Source organism: Carassius carassius, chromosome 15, assembly GCF_963082965.1.
Source record: "Carassius carassius chromosome 15, fCarCar2.1, whole genome shotgun sequence".
NCBI classification, from domain to species: Eukaryota; Metazoa; Chordata; class Actinopteri; order Cypriniformes; family Cyprinidae; genus Carassius; species Carassius carassius.
In genome coordinates, this window is record NC_081769.1 from 26,167,658 (window position 1) to 26,191,334 (window position 23,677).

The window sequence follows — 23,677 nt, forward strand, 5'->3', positions numbered from 1 at the left end:
CCCGTTCAAAGCTTCCCGTGGTGAAAATTTCACTTAAATCCACACCTTGAAGAAACCTCACATTATACAGCTTGTGTTCTTGCCTTTTGACCTGACTTTTAAGCTGACAAATGATAAAACAGGTGAAAAATAAAATACACATTTTTGAGGGACCAATTTTGAGAACAGAATGTCTTAACTTGGTTTTGAAAGTTGAACTTGCGACCACTGAGCAATGTCCTGGCAACCACTGAGAACACTTGAGGTGACATGTGATGAGAAAGCACCACTTATTTCTTCAGAAAATGTCAAAAAGTCTTTAATATACTGTTGTAATTTATAGTGCAGAACTATGGGATCACATACGATGTTTAAACCTTTTAAAAATTCAGTACAGTAATATATTACTGTACAGGTCATTATTAACTATCAGCAAAATAAAAATAAGCACTGTTGAAAATTTTTCCTGGGGAGAAATTAAAAAAAGAAATGACTCATGATTTACAGAGTGACATTATTTAACCTTCTAACTTACAGACAAATAATTATACATTTTTTAATTGCTTTTATCAAGTAAATTGGTCACTTAAATTCTTAATACTCCACGACTTCTCCTCAAATGTATTCCTGTGTGCCCAATTAAATTATATTTTATCAGGACCCATGGTGTTTATAAACAGTGCTGCATGCTGATCAGCTCTTATCAATCATCACACAACACTGTAGCTCCATCTCCAGCCTCTTACGCAATTTATGTTCTTTAGTAGTTTATTAGCATTCAGACCATGTCCTTTGAGCCCAGCATTAAAAAGAGTAATAAATCATGACGTCTGCAGTATTTGTTGTGCGAATGTACTTTTAGGTTGAGCTTTTGAGTTCAGCATTTTTTAGAACTCTTGGGTGGGTGGTGTATCAACAGAAATGTTACTGCTGTTGCTTGTTCAAGTAGTCTGGATTCTGCTCAAGCAGATGTTGCAAAACCAAAGGAGCAGCAAAACAGGACAAAATGTACAAATAACAATTAACTTTAATACAACATAACATTTGGATTTATGCTACAAATTACTAACACCAAACTGTTTGTATTTGATGTTAGACACCCTGCATGTTCCTTGACAATAATTAAATAATGTTTTTACACTATATTATAAGAATAAATATTCCCACAGATTTAAATCAAAGATTAGTTCTGTCACAGGAATTCTGCTAGCCAGAGACAGAGGTTTGAGTGTTCTGAGTGATGCAAAGACAGCTCAGGATCGGAGGGGCAGGTATGTGTGAGTGGTGGTGGAGGTGTGTTCTGGGATGGGAATAACTACACCCTGTCTCTGGAGCTCACGAAGCACGTCCAGTATGGAGTCCAGCTCCAGTCTGAAGACCTCCAGCTCTTTAGCCCTGCCTTGAGAGAGTCTCTTCCAGCGCTCCACCTCACCCTGCTGCTCCTGTTCCACCACCCGCCGTGTGTCTGCAATCACCTGGAAACACAACGCCACCTGACATCAGTGCATATAATCATGGTGCAGATTCTGTCAATCAACAGACTGCTGTTGAGATCCATTAAACAACTGTATACTGTAGTGCAACTGAACACTATATTTTGAACTGAAGTGTATGTATAGCACGTGTAGGTGTGTGTGGGAATGTGTGAGTGTTACCTGTTGAAGCTGTTTCTCACGCTGAGTATAACGGAGCTCCATGGACTGAATCTTCTGCTCCAGGCTAGTGAAGTGTCGTAGTTCAGGACTGTGAGCTTCTTTGGCCTGTTTCAGCTCTTCTAGAAGCTTAGACAGCTGTTGACATACACATAACAGGAAATCATGAAGAGGACATGGAAAATCCTACAGAAACATAATCACCAAACCTTGGTGGCAAAGTCTCACTCATTACCTGATTCTGCAGGGTTTCCTCTCTGATCTTAGACACAGCCAGAGCATCTTCGGCTCCCTGGAGCTCCTTCACTTGCCCCTTTAAATGCTGAACTATGATCTGAATAGAGAAATTCAGAATCCAAAGCTTTATTATCTGATGCCTTTACCCAAAGTGACTTTGGCAAACAAACACATGACCTTGATGTTTCTAGTACCAGGCCAAGGCAACACTTAGCACCAAACAAATGCACATAGCCATATAAATAGAACTGTTGGAGTGACCAACCTCCTGTGTGTTCACTTGATTCCTGAGTTCAACGACTTTGGAGGAGGAATGCTCAAGGGCATGGCTAGCCAGGAGGCGTTCAATCTCTTTATGATGCTCAGCCTTGACCGAGGCAAGCTGCTCAGCATTCTGCTCCTGAATCCTGAAAAAAAAGGATACATTATTTTAATGTATTTAATTAATTGAGATTCAGAGATGACTGATTCTGAATAATAATGTTACTGTAAAATTATATACATTCTTTAAATCCTACAGTGCATTTTAATTCTTCACATTTTTTATATTATTATAAAATAAAAGTTTTTATATTGTTCATATTATTATTATTTTATTATTATTATAATGATGAAAATAAAGCTTAATTTTTATTTTATTTTATTTTAGGACCAATAACAGTTTACAATTCAGCACATTTAAGCCACTCATCCCCAAATGCCTTTATCTTATTATAATGTATAGAAAATATTTTTTAAAGTAAAGTTTTGAAGCCATTTGTTTATCACCATTTGTTGTGCTGAATATTTATGCTTAATTAACTGTTGGGACGATGGGTTGATTTTCATTAGTTTTACAATGGCCTTAATGTTCTTGATGACAAATATAATTATTTTTAAGGAATTTGTTTTCTTTTAGTAGGGCCTTGTGTGCTATTGTTCATGTTTTGTTATAAAAACATGACTGAAGCACTCCAAAAGACTTTACCTGAGGATCTGACTCTGTGCATGTGTGACTGCAGCCTGCAAGGAAGCTTTCTCTTGTTCTTTCTGTATCTCTAGCTGTTCCAATCTCATCCTCAAACTATCATTCTCCAGTTGCACCTCTGAGATGTGTGATCCTGAGAACGCACCAGGATGGTAGTCTTTCTCATCTTGAGTAGGGGGGAAAGTCTCAGCTGCAGGTTTTCTGGGCTCTTTGGCTGTACCAAAATGTCGCTTGGTCTCATTGGCGACACGATCCAAGCCAGGTCCCGACAGCATGGTTTTCCTCTCCCTCTGCAGGCGCTCTACAGTACGGCTCAGCTCCTGAATGGTGCGGCTCTTGGAGCTCAGTTCCTGGGTCAGTCTCTCAATGCGGGTTGCTTGTGCTGCCTCCGCATGGAGCTGGTGGCGTGAGGGGCTGCGGGCAGGCTTGTCTGCTTGCGTCAAAGACTGGGCCTGACGGAGTTGTTCTTGCAGAGAGGCCACCTCTGCCTTGAGGGAACTCTCTTGCTTCTCATAGGCCTTCTTCACTTTCTCCATCTCTGCGTTCAACCCCTGAGTTTGTGACGCAGACATTTCTGATGAAATGACTTGATTGTTCTGGTTCTTCTCAGCCAAACGCTGCTCCAGATCTGAGATCTGCTGTTCATACTGCAACTGAAGATGTAGAGAAGGACACATGCAGACATATTTAATTGAGCTGGCCCAAAATAAACTCAAAAGTAACAATTCACTAAAATCGGACAGTCTGAACTGATTCTTTATAATGAACCAAACTTACAAATTCTACAGTTTTTATAGACTAATACATTTGCATTATAATAACTATGATATTTACAATATTGTTTTATTTTCAAAACAATATTCTTTTAGTTTTATTTTAATGTTTGAGGCCAATACAAATAAATAATTAAATAAATACTTTTATCGTTATGAAAAACAGTTACGAAAGAGGAGTCCTCTGCACAATCTATTCACACTTCTATTCCAAATGAATGTTGTTCTTTTGAAATTTCCATTAATCAAAGAACTATATAAAAAAAGATCAGTTTCCATTAAAATAGCCTTTTAAAATTATTTCTGAATGTAACATGTAACACTGAAGTCTGGAGTAATGCCTGCAGAAACACAGCTTTGCCATGAAAGGAATAAACTACATCTTGAAATATATTAAAATAGAAAATAGTCTGTTAAACTATTATAATATTTTTCATATATTTTTTTTTATTATAAATGCAGCCTTGGTAAAAATAAGAGACTCAAAAACATAAAAAATCTTAATGTCCCTGAACCTTTGAACAGTAGTGTAGTATGTATATAAGCAAATATATATAATAATAATAATATAATATAAATTTATGTGGGCACACAGCAGGGTTTAGAAATGAGAGAAACGATGCCATTCTGATAGCACACTAAAAGCCCTGCGCAAAGGACTTTAAATAGAAACCTAATTTCCTTGGCAAAGCTTTTTTTTTCTAGAAATAGATTGATCCAGCTGTGTGCTCGGGTAAATAACATGCTTGGAAAAAAGTAAGTAGTTTTGAGTTGTTTTCTCCATTACTAATTAAGAACGAAAACACTATTTCAGTCAGTGAGCTCACAGTCACAGTCAAGTTCCAATAGTTCAAACTTGTTTTGAATTTATAGATTGTATGGATTGAATGTTTAGTGCTTTTAAACTAAATTCCATTTGTATTAAATCTGAAATGAATACTTTGATTCTGTGATACTCTTGTTCCATCGTTCTGAGACTGCGTTTGGCTGCTTCATCGCGGCCCTCTAGCTCCGCCTCAAGTCGATGGACACGTCTCTCCAACAGAGCTGCTGTCTGGGAGGAATGAGGGGCAGTTGGGGGACGAAGATCTAATCCATTATCTTCTGTTCCGGTAGACGCAGCGGCCAAGATCAGGGCTGGCAGGGAGTTTGGATGCCTGCGTTTCAAGAGCTCTTCCATCTGTTTGAGCTGAGTCAGGAAATGGAAACATGAGTGATAGATGGAACAGAATGCAAAGAGTTCTATTGAGGCAGCTAATGTTAATTATTGCAATACACTCATTAAGTGGAATAGAAACCCAGCAGACAGTGAAGGGAAATTTTAAGGGTGTGGGCAATGTTGCAAGCCAGACTCGAAACCTACATGAGCAACCAACTTAAAAGATAATAGAGAGAGCACACTTACCATTAAGCCAATTAAATTTAAAGTTATTAATTTAGTCATTCAATTGCACATCAGTCAAAGAAAGGAGTTTAACATAAAGAGAAGGTGGTAAACAGAAAGTGCTTGGAAAAATGACTATCCAGACAGATGGTCTGTTACTCACAGACACGGTTGGATAATTCCACCTCTCAGCAAACAGAGAACAAAGAAGAACGTGCCCTGAATTAGCTGTACCAGCAGAATAAGACAACAAAAGTCTGTGGAGAGTGTGCGTCTGACCTGTCGTTCTAGGTCCTGGATTCTTTTAGCTTCCCCCGCTCTCTCTTTTGCCTTTCTTTGTTGCTCATTGGCCCTCTTGGTGACTTCCATTTTTAGCTTTTCCACCTGCTCAGTGAGCATTTGAGTCTCGGCGGTGGCGGCTCGGAGTCTGGCCGCATCTTTGTCTAGTAGCTCCTGGTTCTCGGCATACCACTGCAGTCTCTTCTTCAGCTCTGTGACTTCCTCTCGATGTTTTTCCTGAAGCATCTTTAGCTCGAAACCTTTATCACCTGGCAGATACATCCAGATGCTTGTTATCATCATGATAACAATTACATTGCTGAAAACAGACTGCCACCATAATGTTTCCACATCTGAAGCTATTACCTGATGTATAGACAGCCTGAACTCTGGCAAGGTCCCGCTCTTTCCTCATCATGTCCAGGTCTACATGCAGTGCTTGTTTCTCCTGTTTTAGCCTATGGATCTCATCTTGCAGTCGCTGCTCATTTTTCTACACACAAAGACTTTTTATCAGGAATGCACCTTGCTACTTAGAAAGGCAGCGAGGCAGAGAGCTGTTGACATACGTACTGCAGATCAATTACCTGTGCGGCTTGTACCTGACTTGTCAAATCTGCAATGTTGAAGCTTTGGTCAGCAATGTTTCTCCCTCCGATGGTTCTTTGAATGCTGTGCAGGTTAAGTCGGTCCCTGGGAAATGAATATGTATCACTTTTATATGAGCTGCTGCAAAGAACAGCATGAATAGTAACAACCCGCTGTGATATGTATTAGATCACTATACCGACAAACTTTTAGAGCACTGACCTGGTGAGGGCAAGCTCGGTGAGAAGTCTCTGGTTCTCCATAAACAAAGCCTCCTCGTTTTGTTTGCTTTGAGCTTGGAGTGCTTTAATTTGCAGATAAAGCTTCTCATTCTCCTTTATAGTTAAAATCAGAAAGAAGTTTCAGACATGTTTTGCTCTGAACCTATTTGTAGCATATGAATACTAATGACCAAAATGCAAATATATTCAGTGCATGTTCTACACTGAATATAGTTCATGAAAAAAAGAAAAAAGAATTGGAATTGGTTTCTGGAAAGGCCACGAGTTCTTCTGTAATTACAGAAAATGTGAGAAGTAATTATCAATGTTATTCTAAATTCTGGTAATAGTGCTGGTAATAGTGTCACTTTAAAAGAACTGTGTTTAATTACATGCCTCATTATACTGTAAAATGGCCTAAAAAATAAATGACTACTGAGTTTTGTGTTGAATCATTCACTGACATTCGTAATAGCTCACCAAAAGAAAACATCTAGGTATAGAGATTAGGGATAGGCGTTTTCCACAAATATCACATTCGAATATTTGAGCTCACAAAAAATGAATATTTGAATATTCGTTTATTTAAATTTAGTTTAATGAGACAGACGTTATTTTTCAGCAACATTTATTGTTTCCGTCATTTTGAACAAGCTTACACACAATAAGCTTGAACATTACACATCGTGTTTTGTAGCTGAAAACTTTTAACAATGCGTGCAAACAAACAAAAGTACAGAGTAAAAGCGAAAAAAAAAAAAAAAAAAAGCGAAAAAAAAAAGTGAACAAAGAAAAACGTAAAGCAGCCTGCAGCAATTAGGCTATTGTAGAACGTAGCCTACACTTAACTTTGAAACTGTCAGCAAATCAAAAAAAAATTTCTATTGTTTTACATGTTCTTGTTAAGATAGACGGGCATGTAAACATGATCGGGGGAAAGTCGGCTCCTTAGTCTGTTAACAATAAGGCCGGCTGCAGAGAAAACGTGCTCTGACGGCACAGACGTTGGCTGGACTCACAAATAACGGTGTGCTAAGCGAATAAGTTTTGTGAAGCGCTTCACCACTGAATGAGATCCTCATCTGGAGGAATACATGGCTCCAGCAAGAACTGTTCCCACTCGTCTCGGCTGGACTCTCTGTAATCATCGCTGAAGAACTGGCTCAGCCTTTACCGAGGAGTGGGCATTGCATCCTCTTCATCGTTGGTGGCGGCGGGTGTATCCGCACCACTCGCATCAAGGAAAATGTTCTGATAATGTTCAAAAAAGTTTTTTTTTTTTCTACTTCTCTCATGTTTTCATCGAGAAACCTGAGATGTTTGTGCCGAGGGTCTAGGGCAGACGCGAGAAGAGGAGTTTTCACTGCATTCTCCAAGTTAGCGGTGTTTATTCGTTGCTTGAAAGAAACATCTCAACTTTTCAGAATGCCGCAAGTGCACCGCGGGTCATGTGACAAGAACTAAACATTCAGCTTCATCCTTTCCCATAACAACGTTGAAAGCTCAGCCAAGATGAAGGAACAGCTGATCATAGCTGTATATGGATTGCCATTTTGAAATAAATTTAGTAGCAGAGCTACTGAAAGCAATTTTTTGTGCTGCAAATCCATTTATCCTTTGCTGAAATTTCCGCGTCTTCATGGAGAGAACGCGTCATTGTTGCTTAGCAACGGCAGACGCCTCAGGAGCGCTTCTGCCCGAGCGCTTTGGAGAAGAAAGCGACGCGCCTAGCGATTTCCACTCGTTTTCAGGTGCAATATGTGAACAGCCCCTTATTCATTAATTAATTATTTTTTGCTTGCAAACATCTTCAAATATGCCGTGGAGAATCACAGAAAGTGACCAAATTAGGATTTATTGTGAACTTTTTTTTTTTTTAGCGAAATTCGAATATCATTTTTATCGAATAATTAGAGCAGAACGAATATTCGAATGATCGACTTTCCGTGCACACCCCTAATAGAGATAAGAAAATGAAACCTTTATACAATGAATGCATGTCATAATAGCCATGTTTCAGAATGCCTCATTCTAATATATGCCAGAAAATAAGCAGAGACAGAGAGACAGACTTACCTGATGGTAACCCTGAATCAGAGTCTCCTGTTCCTTCATCTCTTTCTCTATTAGCTTGAGTTTCTCTTCAGTCACAGGGTCCGAAGCTTCGCCAAAACTCCACTTTCGCTTGTTACTGGCCTCTTCGGCACGGTGTAGCTATGGAGTAAGCATTTAACAGTTCAGAATCTAACTTGGACAAATGAGGATTGCTTGCTCAGTTTTTAGGAACAGTAACTAAATATTGAAACTACTAACTTAAATATATTTTTCAATAGCATGTCAATAGATTTTTTCATTTTTCTTTTCCATTTAATGTTTTTCTTTTTGTGACATTGCTACATTGCTGTAACATTTGCATAAGCCTACAGAGTGGGCAGAGATGTGCTGTCCTCCTCTCAGTCATTCTTAAATAGCTGCTTTGTTTAGACAGGTCCATGTAAATGAATTGGTTACAAAACAGCAGCAAAAAATAATTTGAAATCATTATACGTTTCATTAAAAATAAAATATAAAATCTGTTGCAGGTAAATATGGCTGTTTAATCACAATGATTTCACTATGGCAGGTAACGGTAGTGAAAATTATTTAGATTAATGATTTGAATTTGGTAAATTATTTTTTGCTCATGTCAGTAAAAATTTAAGGGATTTATTTTTTCACACAAATGAAGAAAGTTAGAAAAATTCATCTTCTCTTTATTCTAAATCTGGAGGAAACAATTTCATCGCCTTTTTTTGAAGCTGGTTACCTGGCAAAAACAATTTAGGACTAGGTAAATGTAAAGTGAACAGAGCTTTTTGTGCTCTCGGATCATATTCAGAAAACCTCCCAAGACAGCCAATTTGTAAAGGATGGAGCATTCAAGTAACACTGCTGCATCAGAAAAGGCATTTCTGTAGCTCAAACCGTAGAGCAATGCGCTAGCAATGCAAAGGTTGTCGAAAAAATAGCCTTTGTAGACTATAAGTTCTTTTATTTTATTAGAATCAAGTAACAATAGGAAGTTAAACATGAATGATGATTATTGTTATCTTAAGCCTGATTAGATCAAATAATCATGGTGGTTATTTAATTTCAAAAGGTCTAACAATGTAGTTTAGTGGCTCAGTAAGGAGTGAGCTGTTCACCATTGTGCCCTTAACCCCAGGTTGCTCCAGGAACAATTGTCCTTCAAATATGTTTATGGTGCCATTCGACAAAAGCACTTTATATAACAATTCTTCTTATTTAGATCTGTTGTCTATAATCACTATTTATACTTCACCAGAAGGGTAAATAAAATGCTGCATGTCCCATGTCTTATGTTCATTTCCTATTAAATCCAAGGTTGAATTTTGTTGAGGGTCATTATTTGCTAGTGCAACAAAAAGCACTACCAAATACTGAGCACAGCATGGCTTTTATTAAACAATACTCAATACTTTGAGGGTATTCAAACAAATGCCTAGAACAAACCTTACCTAATGCATTTATGCTAAAAGCACAATTAATCATCGCTAAGAGTACTGAACAGCTTCTTAAACAGCATACAAGTAAAAATCTCCATGGGCAGAGTAGCTACAGAAATATGTTTGCTATAGACGTCATGATTACTTTATCAAAGCATTCACCTGCAAGTACAGCCTGCCCTTTTTACTAAACACACTTATTGTGGCACACATATAATTTTCCTCACATTCACATTAAGGAGAGCAAGAGTTTTCTATTGATTTTTTAACAAAAGACACAAGGTCATGAGTGCTTTAAGGCTGGATAAATAGGCCAGGAAAATAGATGAACTTGAGTGGTTTTTAAGTTATCTGTCAGCAGCAATTACAAAGTGGTAAAGCAGCTCCCTGAGGTTTATACAAAATCTGACCACACAAAATTACCCAGCGTTGAGGTAGAGCCATGGCAGAATGACCCCCCAAAGAACAAAAGTTTCTTACATTTAAACACTTTCTGAATATATATAAGTTTTACAGCTATACAGGGCTCACCTTGCTCTGTAACACATAGTTCTCCTGTCTCAGGGCTGCAAGCTCTTGCTTGTGCTCCTCCTGTAATTGTTCTTCCCTCAGATGGAGCTCTCTCTCTTTTTGTGCGAGCTGGAGACGGAAGCGCTCCAGTGAGGAGCGCTCCTGCTGAAAGGTTGGACCACTATCCACCTTCTCGTGCATCACCTGGTGCTGACAGACAAATATAACAGGAAGTTAATGAGCTTGGGGATTTAATTCAATGCTCTGATTCAGTCCCAGTTAACTCACTCCTGTCACTGCTTCAGATGTGATCCTGTCTGCTCGAGGAGGGATGTTATCCTGTAGACTGCTGGCTTCAACCTGATGCTGTAGGAATGTAGCAAAGGACTGCACAGATGCAACCAGTTCACTGCTTGGTCCTAACCTTGTGTCTAAACCTGTAAGAGATGCAAAAAAATGTCTGTGCAAATATGGCTGTGAATTTAACGGGCTTCAAAATATATTTTAGATGTTTTTTTTGTCCACTGTGACATTATTTTTTGTAACAATTAAGATAATTTTTAAGATGATTTCCCTCCTAAATTCTCATTACAGTAACTTAATTACAAATACCGGTAATTCCTTTATGCATTCTTTGTGTCATTTAATTTTGAGGATAAATATATGACCGTTTTGGTGAAGGTAACCCAGGTACCTTTGACCGTTTGTGTTTGGCTGAGGGTTTGAGTCTGTTTAGGGCGCTGGTTCTGAGTTTTCCTCTGTGTTAGAGGAGATGGAGGTTTAGCAGCTTGGTTGGTTCTGCTGGGTGCAGGTGCTCTGAGTAATGGCCTGCTCTCGGGTTTCTTGGACCTTGCTGATGGAACAGGAGTTTTTCTAGAGTAACCTGATGCAAACGCATTGTTTCTGGCAGGAACCTGAGAGAGAAGTTAATATTTCATTATAAGCTTCATAAATGTGATTATCACATTTGATGTGAATAAAAAAAGCTATCATTTACTTTTGCAGAGTCCGTGCTCCTATCTTTCCGTTTTCATTTATCAAAACCCCAGAAATTACAGGATCTAATTTACAGAGGAAATTCATGAGGCAAATGACTCATAATAGCAGAGTCTCTAACCTGGCGCTTCTTGGGCTTGACAGGAGGTGGCTCCATGGAGGAGCTGTCCTGTTCCTGCATCAGCCGTTTGATCTCCTCAGCGATGCTCTTCTGAGTGTACTGAAGAGAGGCTGGATGTTCCTCTCTTGTAAGACCAGCTGCATTACCCCCTCCACATCCCTCATTAGCAGAACTGAAAGGGCTCCCGTCTGAAGACATCTTTAATGGACTGTGATTCTCGCTGCCTCGAGGCACAGCCTCACTGAAAGACAAAAAAGTCTAAAGCTGTTGAAATGAGAACACATGACTCATAGTGTGTGAATGTAACTAGTGAACTCACATTATGGGATGGAGGGAGAAGCCACGGGTGAATTCAGAGTCTGGTCCAATCGGACACATCAATTCCTCAGCAGTGGGTAAATCTGTGGTGCATAAACGAGACCCTGATGACAAAATTTCACCTAGGCCGGAATCATACTAGCCAATTTTCAGTGGTAAGCTTTATTTAGAATGATAGGGATATGGTGTGCATGGCTGTGTCTCTCTGGCAGTCACCAGTAAGTGGAAAATAAATATTCTTATTAATGCTGAAAACAGCTGTGATGCCTTAATATTTTTGTGGAAACCATGATATTTATTTCAGGATTATTTAATGAATTAAAAGTTCAGAAGAACAGCATTTATTTGATGCTAAATATTTACAAAAAGAACAAAACTTATAACTTATATCTTGCTTTGGCAAGCTTTACATGGATTTGCTGCCAAAACAAGGCACTGAAGAACATGTGGGAAAGAATTAGAAAGAAAGGCCAGAGGCAGTAGTTTAGTCCACCAGCCCCTCCATTCATTTTCAGTCAGGGTGACAGACCTCCAATAGGAGACTTCGAGATTCCAGGAAAACTAGTCATTGTGACATCCTAAACAAAATCGAGTTGTTTAGAGTCAGCTAGCGGGACTCATGCCGCAAACAAAGCCAAAACTAAAAACCTCACGTCCTTCAGTTTCAAGCATAACTGGAAGCATTTGTGGTGGAAAAGCTGCAAATCAAAAGTTCTAAAGCGCAGACATGCCCACAGTGACTGGCAACAATTAGATAGGTGCTGATTCTGACCTGACTCCATGGTGGAGGCAGGCTGAAGCGTAGAGAGAGAGAGGGGCGTCCTGCTGCCCTCGGCTCGTTTGTCCTCACACTCCCCTGCTGAGCTGCTGATCTGCCTGTATGCCTCCTGCAGTGCCTCCATCTCACTCCCTCCACTCTGACCATATGATTGAACTTACATATGGCAGAGAAAATGTTAAATCACTTGTTACAAGTTTACTTCAACAATACAAGCTCGAAGCAAAGAAACAGATTCTCAAACCTGCAGGTTCCAATGATGGCATCTCTGTTTGTTTGATGTCTGGCCATTTTTCTGTCCTGGGTGCCAAACTGGGAACTGCAGGAGGCAATGCTCCATCCGTGGAATTGAGAGAGTCATGCAGTGACACTTGGATATACGAACAGTAAGAACAGCCTTTCACCTCCTGATATTACCATTTTCAACATTACACACTGTAAATTGTGGTTTACCTTTGGCCAGCATCCCTTGCCTTACAGGTTTCTAAAAAGAGCAGGAAATTGTTAAAATTAGGGGCCGTAAAATTACATTATGTTTTATATATTCTACATTTTATTTTGCAAATGTATTATAAAGGTATGAAAAAAAAATCGTAAATCAATCAATGTCATCCATAATTCTATAAAAGACCCCATCAGCCCCCCGTCAGAAGGTGACTGACCTAATGTAGAATAAAACAGCTTTTTCTAGGTCACCAGTGACTACAGTAATTACCTCTAGTCAATTTAAGAATTTGTCAAATGTAATATTAATACAGATGGATTACTATTGGCGTTTTAGTGTAAATGTGTTAAAAAACACTTTACATAATTATTTTATTTGCAAGAACAAATGCATAAATATAAATATCATTGCATAAAAATTCATATAAAACAAAATAATTGCAAATAATCATAAATAAAAACACACTCTTTTACGAAATATTTGCTTTGATAATTTGTCCAGCACTCTTTAAAATATTGTTTAATATGAACTTGTATTTCATATTGTATTTAATACGTACTATGTATTTCTCAGGCAGCATATATTGCAAGATGTAGATAGGGACCTGCATTTGTATCCATGCATCTCTACATAACTCACGACTGAATTCACCAGTTTTTAAGGCAGAGCTCATTTCATAGGATTAAAGTGCATTAAAAATGTATATTCACCTTCTCTTGAGGCACCTTGTCACTTTTCTCACTGGCCTCTTCCTCAAAATCTTCACTATATGCAGGCGATGCTGACAAAGAAGCAATATAGAAGTGTTTTATGCTACAGAAAGCAATAACAACAAAACACATCCCTTTGAAATTCTCTCTGCTTTGCTCTTACCAGCAGAGTCTTTATTATTTCTCTGTCCTTCTTCATTTGTTGAATCCATTTCTTCTCTTCTGAAAGGAACACGGTGAAACTAAATTTAAAAGAAGGGACATATACAAATGCTCCTTCACAAAAAGAATCCTAGGAAATCATTGTGGTTTAAGTCACATGGAATTAATTGTGCTTTAAGTCACATAATTAAAGCTTTTTTCGTTTCTTGGTGCACCTTTGTGGGCTTGTGAGGGTGGATGGCTCCTGTTCTTGATTCACTCTGGGATAGTCAATGGAAGAAGATGATTCTTTCCCCAGGTTGGATAAAAACCTGATATTCTCATCCTCATCTAATGTATCCAGCCCTAGAACACGTGTACTTGATACCATACCAGACACAATTACAGAATCTGTAAAGAAGTAATTACAGGTCAAATAAAGAGAGTGAAGATAAATATTATGAAACGGTTAAAAGAGCCTGACCTTCAGGTTCAAGGCTGTCTCTGCTGAAGATGACCTGGTCTCTATTCCCTTCATCCTCCAAGAATAGCTCCTTCGAATGTTCTTCATCCACCTCCTTAATGGACGGAGTCTTCCTCAGAGACTTCAGGAAGGACTTTCCTGTTGATGACATCCCTACAAGTCAAGAAAACAAAAGTATTACAGTGGGCATTTTTCCAAACCAGACCTTTTTAAAAAGTACCACATACTGTAAAAGTTATTGTTTGTTCTTTACCCTTCAAATAATTAAAACTATCCAGAATAGATATATATTATATATATAAGATAAATTATTATGAGTAAATCCACTGTTTGATATATTGGCCCACTGTGTGGCACATTATTATGCTGAGGAGCACATATTCAATTAACTAGACATCAGAGAAATTACTAACTGGCACTACATGTCCTTCAAACAGGCACTATTCCAAGGATTTGTTTACAGCAAAAACTGGTGCTGCAAACACTGCAGCTGCAATTACATATAACCAAAACAACAGCTCTGGTTTATTGTGCTTAATTAAGGCATACAATTATGTATTAAGGTAAACTTATGAAGAAATAAAGCCAATAATGGTAAGTAAACTCCCACAAAACATTAAAAATCAAAATAACAATCTACAGTCATGGCCAAAAGTTTTGAGAATTACATAAATATTGGAAATTGGAAAAGTTGCTGCTTACGTTTTTATAATAGTAATTTGCATATACTCCAGAATGTTATGAAGAGTGATCAGATGAATTGCATAGTCCTTCTTTGGCATGAAAATTAACTTAATCCCAAAAAAACTTTTCCACTGCATTTCATTGCTGTCATTAAAGGACCTGCTGAGATCATTTCAGTAATCGTCTTGTTAACTCAGGTGAGAATGTTGACGAGCACAAGGCTGGAGATCATTATGTCAGGCTGATTGGGTTAGAATGGCAGACTTGACATGTTAAAAGGAGGGTGATGCTTGAAATCATTGTTCTTCCATTGTTAACCATGGTGACCTGCAAAGAAACGCGTGCAGCCATCATTGCGTTGCATAAAAATGGCTTCACAGGCAAGGATATTGTGGCTACTTAGATTGCACCTAAATCAACAATTTATAGGATCATCAAGAACTTCAAGGAAAAAGGTTCAATTCTTGTAAAGAAGGCTTCAGGGCGTCCAAGAAAGTCCAGCAAGCGCCAGGATCGTCTCCTAAAGAGGATTCAGCTGCGGGATCGGAGTGCCACCAGTGCAGAGCTTGCTCAGGAATGGCAGCAGGCAGGTGTGAGCGCATCTGCACGCACAGTGAGGCCAAGACTTTTGGAAGATGGCCTGGTGTCAAGAAGGGCAGCAAAAAAGCCACTTCTCTCCAAAAAAAAAAACATCAGGGACAGATTGATCTTCTGCAGAAAGTATAGTGAATGGACTGCTGAGGACTGGGGCAAAGTCATATTCTTCGATGGAGCCCCTTTCCGACTGTTTGGGGCATCTGGAAAAAGGCTTGTCCGGAGAAGAAAAGGTGAGCGCTACCATCAGTCCTGTGTCATGCCAACAGTAAAGCATCCTGACACCATTCATGTGTGGGGTTGCTTCTCATCCAAGGGAGTGGGCTCACTCACAATTCTGCCCAAAAACACAGCCATGAATAAAGAATGGTACCAAAACACCCTCCAACAGCAACTTCTTCCAACAATCCAACAACAGTTTGGTGAAGAACAATGCATTTTCCAGCACGATGGAGCACCGTGCCATAAGGCAAAAGTGATAACTAAGTGGCTCGGGGACCAGAATGTTGAAATTTTGGGTCCATGGTCTGGAAACTCCCCAGATCTTAATCCCATTGAGAACTTGTGGTCAATCCTCAAGAGGTGGGTGGACAAACAAAAACCCACTAATTCTGACAAACTCCAAGAAGTGATTATGAAAGAATGGGTTGCTATCAGTCAGGATTTGGCCCAGAAGTTGATTGAGACCATGCCCAGTCGAATTGCAGAGGTCCTGAAAAAGAAGGGCCAACACTGCAAATACTGACTCTTTGCATAAATGTCATGTAATTGTCGATAAAAGCCTTTGAAGCGTATGAAGTGCTTGTAATTATATTTCAGTACATCACAGAAACAACTGAAACAAAGATCTAAAAGCAGTTTAGCAGCAAACTTTTTGAAATCTAATATTTATGTAATTCTCAAAACTTTTGGCCACGACTGTACTATTACCATCTTCTCTCTCGACTGAATCACTAGCATCACTTTGCACAGACAACTCATCAGAACCAGAGTGAATGGGACTCTTGTGTCCTGATGTACTGGAGGGGTTATCAGGCGCTGGACTTGGTAAGCAGCAAGAGTCTTCCTCTGAGACCCTCTGCTCCTCTAAAGAGTAACTATGGTCAGGTGATAGCATCTTATCATTCACTGTCTCATCATGTTCAGGCCTCGTGTTGTGGGATGCCCTCTGATTGGACAACTGGCTCACCCTGTCAAGTGCATTGCTACGAGGTTTAGGGGTGGGTTTAATAGGGACTACTTTTATAAGGGGAATGAACAAAGGAAGAAAAACAACATGAAAGAAGTTTGTAAAACAGGTAGAAGCCACCAAATGAGAGTTAAAATCATAAAATGATCAGGAAAAAACTAAATGACACTTAAAGTTTTAACCAGCTACTCTAAATGAGTTGTTTTCAAGTGTGAAACCTAAAAATAAATAAATAAATAAAATAAATAACAGGAAACATATTGACATCCTTTAAAGATCTAAAAGAATATCCAAGTAATACTATGGTAAAAGGGTGAAGTGTGTGGTTTTCAATGTTACTATACTTAAAGGAAACCTGTTTGAAAACAGTATTTTTAGCAATTATGTTGCATGTACATCATCGACTACTGAATAAGATGTACCCAGAGGAGGGCTTTCTCTGTGTCTGGATTCCACCTGAGGGTCCAAAGCTTGGGACTTTGTAATTTTAGTAAAACGGCGTTTAGTGGCTTTTTCTGCAAAAGGGATGGGGAAAAAAAAGAGAAAAGCAGAATGAAAAAGAGACGATTATATCAAATAGAAAAAAGAAAGGAAGGTTTACTAAAGCTTGATGGATAAAATGTGAAATTGGACAAATTACATATTAAGTGGTCCCTGTGGGGCAGTCTTTTTCATCTACTGAAATGCTAATAACAGTAATAGCAGCAAATGATACATCTCTGTGCACAGCACTTTAGAGGTTCAAGAAAAAGTGAACACAACCTCCATTCTTGGAAATATAACTATTTATCAGACACAAAACTTGTTTACTGCTTAAAACAGAACAATGTGTTTACAACACACTTGTTGAACAGAACACTAGACTTACTGATGTCTCTTAGATCTGCCTATGTAGCTCTTTTCTTTAAAAAAAGCAAATACATCAGATATACATTACTGTTGAAAAGTTCAGGGCTTGTAATATTTTTCATGTTTTTAAATATCCTAAGAAAAAACTCTTATGCTCAGCAGAGCTGAATTTATTTAATCAAAAATAAAGTAAAAATAGTAATACTGTGAAATATAATTGTTATAATTTAAAACAAATGATGATATTTTCAAATATTTAAGTATATTAGTAGTTTATTCCTTTATTCCTTACTCTTCAGTGTGACATGATGCTTCAAATCATTCTAATATACTGATTGATTTGGTGCTCAACAAACATTTTTGTCTACTTATTATTATTATTATTAATAATGTTGAAAATGTGTATCATAAAATCTTTGTGGAAACTGTGATACTTTTCAGAATTTCCTGATGAATATATATTTTTGATCAGTTTAATGCATCCATGCTGAATATAAATATCAATTTCTTTCAACAAAAAAATTAACTTAATGATCCCAAACTTCTTAACACCCATGCAGACAATATTTAAAACTTAAAAAATTCCTCCAACTCAAAATGCATTGAGAGGAAAAGCAAAGCAATACACTACTGAGTGTCAAAATATCAAGAATCATACCCATACCTTATAATTTCAGAATGACTGAAAATAAAGATGTCTTATCTCAGAACTACAGAGTGATTTTGAGAAACAAGTAGTATGTTTATGTAGCAAACAACACCATAATCACTGAGGGACTTGATGGTAAAACAATGCACAATTAGTTTAGGTATTTTCTTTTTATGGCACACTTCTTTACTGTTGTTCAGATATAAATGCACTTGTGACATCCAATAGACTTTCCCACAATATTTTGTGTTAGGTGTTGATATTAGCATCTATGATAAATTGCTTTATGTCCCTCAATTGTAAGTCAATTTAGATAAAAGCATCTGCTAAATGACTAACTGCAAAGTCAATTACATGCAAGCAAGTGCAAAGGCACTGGGAAACCCAAATCCCCAAAAAACAAAGCAAGCCTATTAAGAGCATGTAATGAAACAAGAAAATGGCAGCTCTTCCATCGCAGAAATAATTAGGCTGCCTAGATGAATAACAGCAGGTGATGACTAAATCAAGTGTAATAATATCAAAAAACACATGCATCAGTTGACATGTAGATTTGAGTTATAATATGTGAGCCAACAACATAAAACAACAGCCGGCTATTCTATTTAATTTATTCTAGTCAGAAAAATAACAAAACAAACAAAGGCAGTGCAACTCACAGTCATCAGAATCCCTGATGAGGACACATCTGCAGTTTCAGTTGATTTTGCGTTATTTTGCGTGATTTTGATATTGTCTACTGCTTTGTGTTTGCTGCCCTCAAGTGGACAAACGCTAAACTACAATATTTGATGCTTGAACCCTCGAGATTTTTATTAGACAGATACACCTTCCTATTCACACGTACACACACAATACGGGTTTCATATCCAGGACAAAGATCATGCTAAAGATTTGTCTGAAGATTTAAGCCAAGCTCCTTTTGGACTCAAGCACTCACCTGGTCCCTCTTCACTGTAATCATCATCCTGCCACCACGGCACAGACACTGAAGCCTTCTTTACTGGCCTGACAGGTGCTTGTCCCAAACTGTCAAGAACACTAGTATGCCTGGTGCCCAAATCAACAGAGTCATCAGAGACAGACTGGAAAAAAAGCATAAATACACAACAAAATAAAATGTACCTGGAATACTGTGCTCAACAATAATGTAATGCATGTTGTCTTTCAATTAATACACTTCATATAGAAATATTATAAAATAATTTGAAAAGTACACGTGTCATATAACAAGAAGCATGAACTTTCCAAATGTTTCACATATAATATGAGAGTATATATACAAACATAGTTAAACAGAAAACTGTCAATAGTTAACAAAAGATTGTACCTCTTTCAAGAACTGTTCAAACTGCTGATCCAGCTCCTCTTTAGTCAGTCTATGAGCCATAATTCACTAAAACATTGCGAGACAAACATCAGAATTAGTGCTAAGTTTTATATTACTTTAACGTACACGTGTTATATAAGAATAACTGCATACAAACAAATAAATGTTGTTAAATCACATTTGATACACATCCTAAAAGAGTCTGGAAGAGAGACAGAAGCGTCTATTCGCGCTGCATTATAAAAAAACAGGCTGAAGAAAGTGAAAATGTTTATATTGTTGTGTGATTCTAGGTTTCATTATTAACGTTAGCTCACTAACGTTAGCTTGTTTGTTATGGCAACCGAGCGAAACGTTCAACTGTTAGTAAATTAATGGAAAACCAGGAAGCAAAAGACTCACCCATACAGAAGGAGTTGGAAAATGAAAAAACGCTATGCAGTAAATAATTTGATGTTCACATTGTTTTGGTATTGTTACTGTTTATCATAAAGTTTCCCGCTACAATAACCGGGGTATTACTGACAGTTTATTGGCCATGATACGTCACATGATTCCGAAGATTTCATTGAGCGGTTCAGTTCCGTGTCTGGGTTGCCATGTTGGAGAAAGAACGTATTATTAACTCAATACGGATGTTACGTTTAAGAGCCTTGTCCAAAGACCCACACTCGCGATGTTGGCAGAAAGTAAGTGCTTAAGACTGTCCCAGGTCTTAAAAACACTGAAGCGCAATACCTTGAAGTCACACTATCTCAAATACCGCTCCGGAGTGTTTTGGTGTAACCCATCATGCATCATGTTCTGGAAATCGCGAGACTTTTTGCCAAGATCGCGATAGGTCACGGAAACCTTTCCAATGCAAGTCAAATATGATTAATAATAAGATATTGCATATCATTTGGTAGTAAAACAAAGTGATACACGTTTTATTGGTGCAAAGGTGAGTATATTTATGTTGTACATAATTTGCAACTGCTTTTTATCGCTTAATAAGAAGCACCAGCAATTAAATTGTGTCATCTGTTGTGTCATTACTAAACAGACATTTAAAAGTTTATTTTAAAATTCAAAGTGTTAAAAATTAAAAAACAAATCGGGTTTTACACTATAAGTGTGCCCCATCAGGTAATGAAAAGTTGTACACACACTTGTTGACTTCATCCTCACTTGAACACCTGGGCCAAATACAGGAAATTCGTCATATAAGTAGTCAAGTGATCAAGTGCAAAGACCACAAGTGTGAGTATTTGGACAAGGCATAAGTGAAATGGTGAGAGAGAGAGAGTAAATTATCCTCAGAGTACAGAGGAACACTACGACCAACGCATGCAGGGTAGAATTAGGCCAAAACCCTCTACTAATGTGCATTGAGAAATGAGCCATCAAATTTTGGAAACGCCTAAAAATTAGTGACCCCCAGCTTTAAAGCCTTTAAAAGCCATGAAATGAACCCAGCAAAAAGTCCCCTGATTCAGATGCTCCTGAAGCTGCAGAAACAAACTAACACGACTAACAACATACATAATCAGGCCTAACCAAATGATAAAAACACAAAAATAAAATGATCTATCTTATTGGACTGAAACAAGAGAAAAACAAAGTCAACTTGAATGTTATTTGGCCCTAAACAGATATTACACAATTGCAGAATATCTGAGTACAGTGAAAGACTGTAAATTAAGAAGACAAATGATGAGGTACAGACTGAGCAGTCATATTCTGATGATAGAGACGGGAAGATATGCAGCACTGGCTGCCCAGATACAGCCGTATCTGCCCTTACTGTAATCATGGGGAAGTGGAGACAGAGCAACACTTTCTCACCAGCTGCCCTAACTATCAACACATTAGAAAGACATTTTATCCCAATAGCGAGAGAGAGAACGAGAGAGAGAAAGAGAGAGAGAGAGAGAGAGAGAGAGAGAGAGAGAGAGACTATTTTTACAGGCCCAGGAACTCTCACATTGAAGTAAAAAAAAAAAAAAAATCTATTTATGGTATCATTTCACCTTGGTAGTTATCAAATGTTAACATGCTTTTAATCAATGATTATTATTGTTTTTAATAAATTAAATACAAAATATAAAAATAAAATAATTATTATTTAAATATTACATTTAATAATTATCAAGTTAATTAAATTGTTTTTTATATTCGTGTATATATATATATATATATATATATATATATATATATATAATTTATATTTTTTTCAAATTAATTGCAATAATAATCATAATAATAAATAAATTGTTGCTGTGTTGTATAAATTTACATAGTATAAGTCAACTTTTCATTTTTATAGTTTATAGTAGTCATTACATGTACACTTGCATAAGATGCACAAAGGCACCCTTTTCGTGAAATGACTGATTAAAAACAAAAAAAAAACAAAAAAAAATATAATTCTGGATATTTTATCTGTTCATGCCCCTTGCATTGCATTTGCAGTTTTACCCAGCTATTTTAATCTATAATCCAGTGGTACAGTATATTACATGACTTGACAAATGACTTTGTGATAGCAGAGAGTGGAGTGATAGTAAAAACAATAAGATTTAAAACTATTTAAAAACATGTATTTATTAAAGTTAAAATGTTATTAATTTATTTGGAAACACTTTAGAATAAGGTTCCATTAGTTAATAATAGTTCATGTGTTAATTAACATGAACAAACAATAAACAATACATTTATTTCTGTATTTATTAATCTTTATTAATGTTAGTTAAAGAAAATACAGTTATTCATTGTTAGTTCATGCTAATTGACAGTGCATTAACTAATGTTAACAAGCACAACTTTTGATTTAAATAATGCATTAGTAAATGTTGAAATTAATATGAACTAAGATTAATAAATGCAGCTGAAGAATTGTTCTTGCTTAATTCGTGTTAAATAAAGTAGTTAACTATCATTAACTAATGTAACCTTATTCTAAAGTGTTACCATTTAATTATATATATCGAAAATAATAATAATAATAATTGATTATTCTTTAACAATCTTATACTTTTAAAAGGTATTAAAAGTATGCTTTTACTTCTGGATAACAGATGGTCAAACACCACCCTCCTTTTTAATAAAACTTCCATGCACCATAGCATTAATCAATGCAAGCCCTCTTCTGACACTGTGTCCTGTACTGACCATGAATCACCTCCAGGGGCAGTATTGCTGCACAAATCAGCCACTCTTACCTTGTCAAGTCTTGCATACAGATATTGGGCTAGAACATTTGCAGACAGCAAATAATAGTCTCCCCAACAATACACAGAGTCGCAACTGCTACTACTGATACCATCTGAAATATAATTTCATAATCGAGCTTATGCTGTATGAATGAACCTTAAGTGAGTAATATCATAAAATTCCCTCTTTCATCGAATGTCATTTGCCTTGTCATTTCTGTTGCATTAACCCCCTGATGGGTGCCCAAATGGGACAATCAGCAAAATCACTGCCGGGAATACAGAAAAACTAACATCTAAGAGCATGGTTCACGCTCATCTTTGTCTCCGATTTTTCTAAATCAATGCTTAATGCATTTTAATCATGACCCTGGTGTCATCAGAGCTCTATCTGACTCTGACTGAATGAGATAAGTGAATGAGTGATTAGGATGTGTTCCCTCCTCCCTCGTTTCTCATGTAAATGCGCCCCATCGTCCACCAAACGCACCCTATACCTTAATGAAGGCAGTGTCCTCTCTTGTCGACCTGACATTGGGATGCCGGTGTGCTCGCTGATAGGAGCCGGACAGATATTCATGCAAGGGCTTGTTAATATTTTGGTGGGGTGGGCATCTCACAAAGGAGGGGCTCCATTACAGATAATTGGACTGACCTTCAGTTGTATTTCAGCGTAATACAGTACACTGACATTGACTGTCCTTCTGCAAACTTATACATTTAAAAGCCACATGGAGTACCTTTCATCAGGCTCAGCTGTTTTAGAGATTGGAATGGCTCTGAAATGAATTAGTTAGGTAAGTTAGAATACATCCGTCAGATTGGTAACCAATTCTTCAGATTCTATAGCAATATGTAGTGCTGTCCTTCTAACTTTGCTGTCCTGTTATACTGAATTGTTTTCAGAGATATAATTGTGCCAAAATATTACCACTACAAAACAAACTGAAACTAAAACATAAAACATTAAATAAATAAAGTAACATACTTGAAATAAGACATGAACTGAATTAAAATAAAATATATAAAAACGTTATATATTGCAACATTTATTTGAATTTAGTTTTCAACTTTAACTAAAATAATAAATAAAAACATT

The 23,677-nt window shown here is 37.3% G+C and overlaps 1 protein-coding gene across 3 annotated transcripts; it reads right to left on the reverse strand.

Moving 5' to 3' along the window:
• Positions 1-988: 988 nt before the first annotated feature.
• Positions 989-19,926, reverse strand: cep162 (centrosomal protein 162). 3 transcript variants are annotated; one of them, XM_059568254.1, is made up of 28 exons: positions 19,787-19,926; positions 19,385-19,450; positions 18,995-19,139; positions 16,979-17,071; positions 16,298-16,603; positions 14,090-14,242; positions 13,842-14,016; positions 13,628-13,686; positions 13,465-13,535; positions 12,763-12,793; positions 12,554-12,679; positions 12,304-12,465; positions 11,533-11,614; positions 11,214-11,454; positions 10,791-11,010; positions 10,385-10,533; positions 10,118-10,306; positions 8,157-8,294; positions 6,082-6,194; positions 5,859-5,964; positions 5,638-5,764; positions 5,272-5,540; positions 4,549-4,797; positions 2,836-3,488; positions 2,134-2,275; positions 1,867-1,965; positions 1,635-1,769; positions 989-1,454 (listed from the first exon to the last, which is right to left on the reverse strand). In XM_059568254.1, the coding sequence occupies exons 2-28, from the start codon at positions 19,442-19,444 to the stop codon at positions 1,233-1,235; spliced, it is 4,515 nt and encodes a 1,504-aa protein (XP_059424237.1). In that variant the 5' UTR covers positions 19,445-19,450; positions 19,787-19,926; the 3' UTR covers positions 989-1,232. The 3 variants fall into 3 exon arrangements, with proteins under 3 accessions (XP_059424237.1, XP_059424239.1, XP_059424238.1); XM_059568256.1 differs by lacking the exons at positions 16,298-16,603; positions 16,979-17,071 and having other exon boundaries at positions 14,090-14,227; XM_059568255.1 differs by lacking the exons at positions 16,298-16,603; positions 16,979-17,071.
• Between the last annotated feature and the right edge of the window lie 3,751 nt (positions 19,927-23,677).

Coding starts and splice junctions, on each gene's coding strand:
- cep162 (XM_059568254.1), bottom strand. CDS start 19,444: ATGGCTCATAGACTGACTAAAGAGGAGCTGGATCAGCAGTTTGAACAG. Junction 12,680..12,762: donor GCAAGGGATGCTGGCCAAAG/GTAAACCACAAT, acceptor CGTATATCCAAG/TGTCACTGCATGACTCTCTC. Junction 10,534..10,790: donor CCAAACACAAACGGTCAAAG/GTACCTGGGTTA, acceptor CATCTCTTACAG/GTTTAGACACAAGGTTAGGA.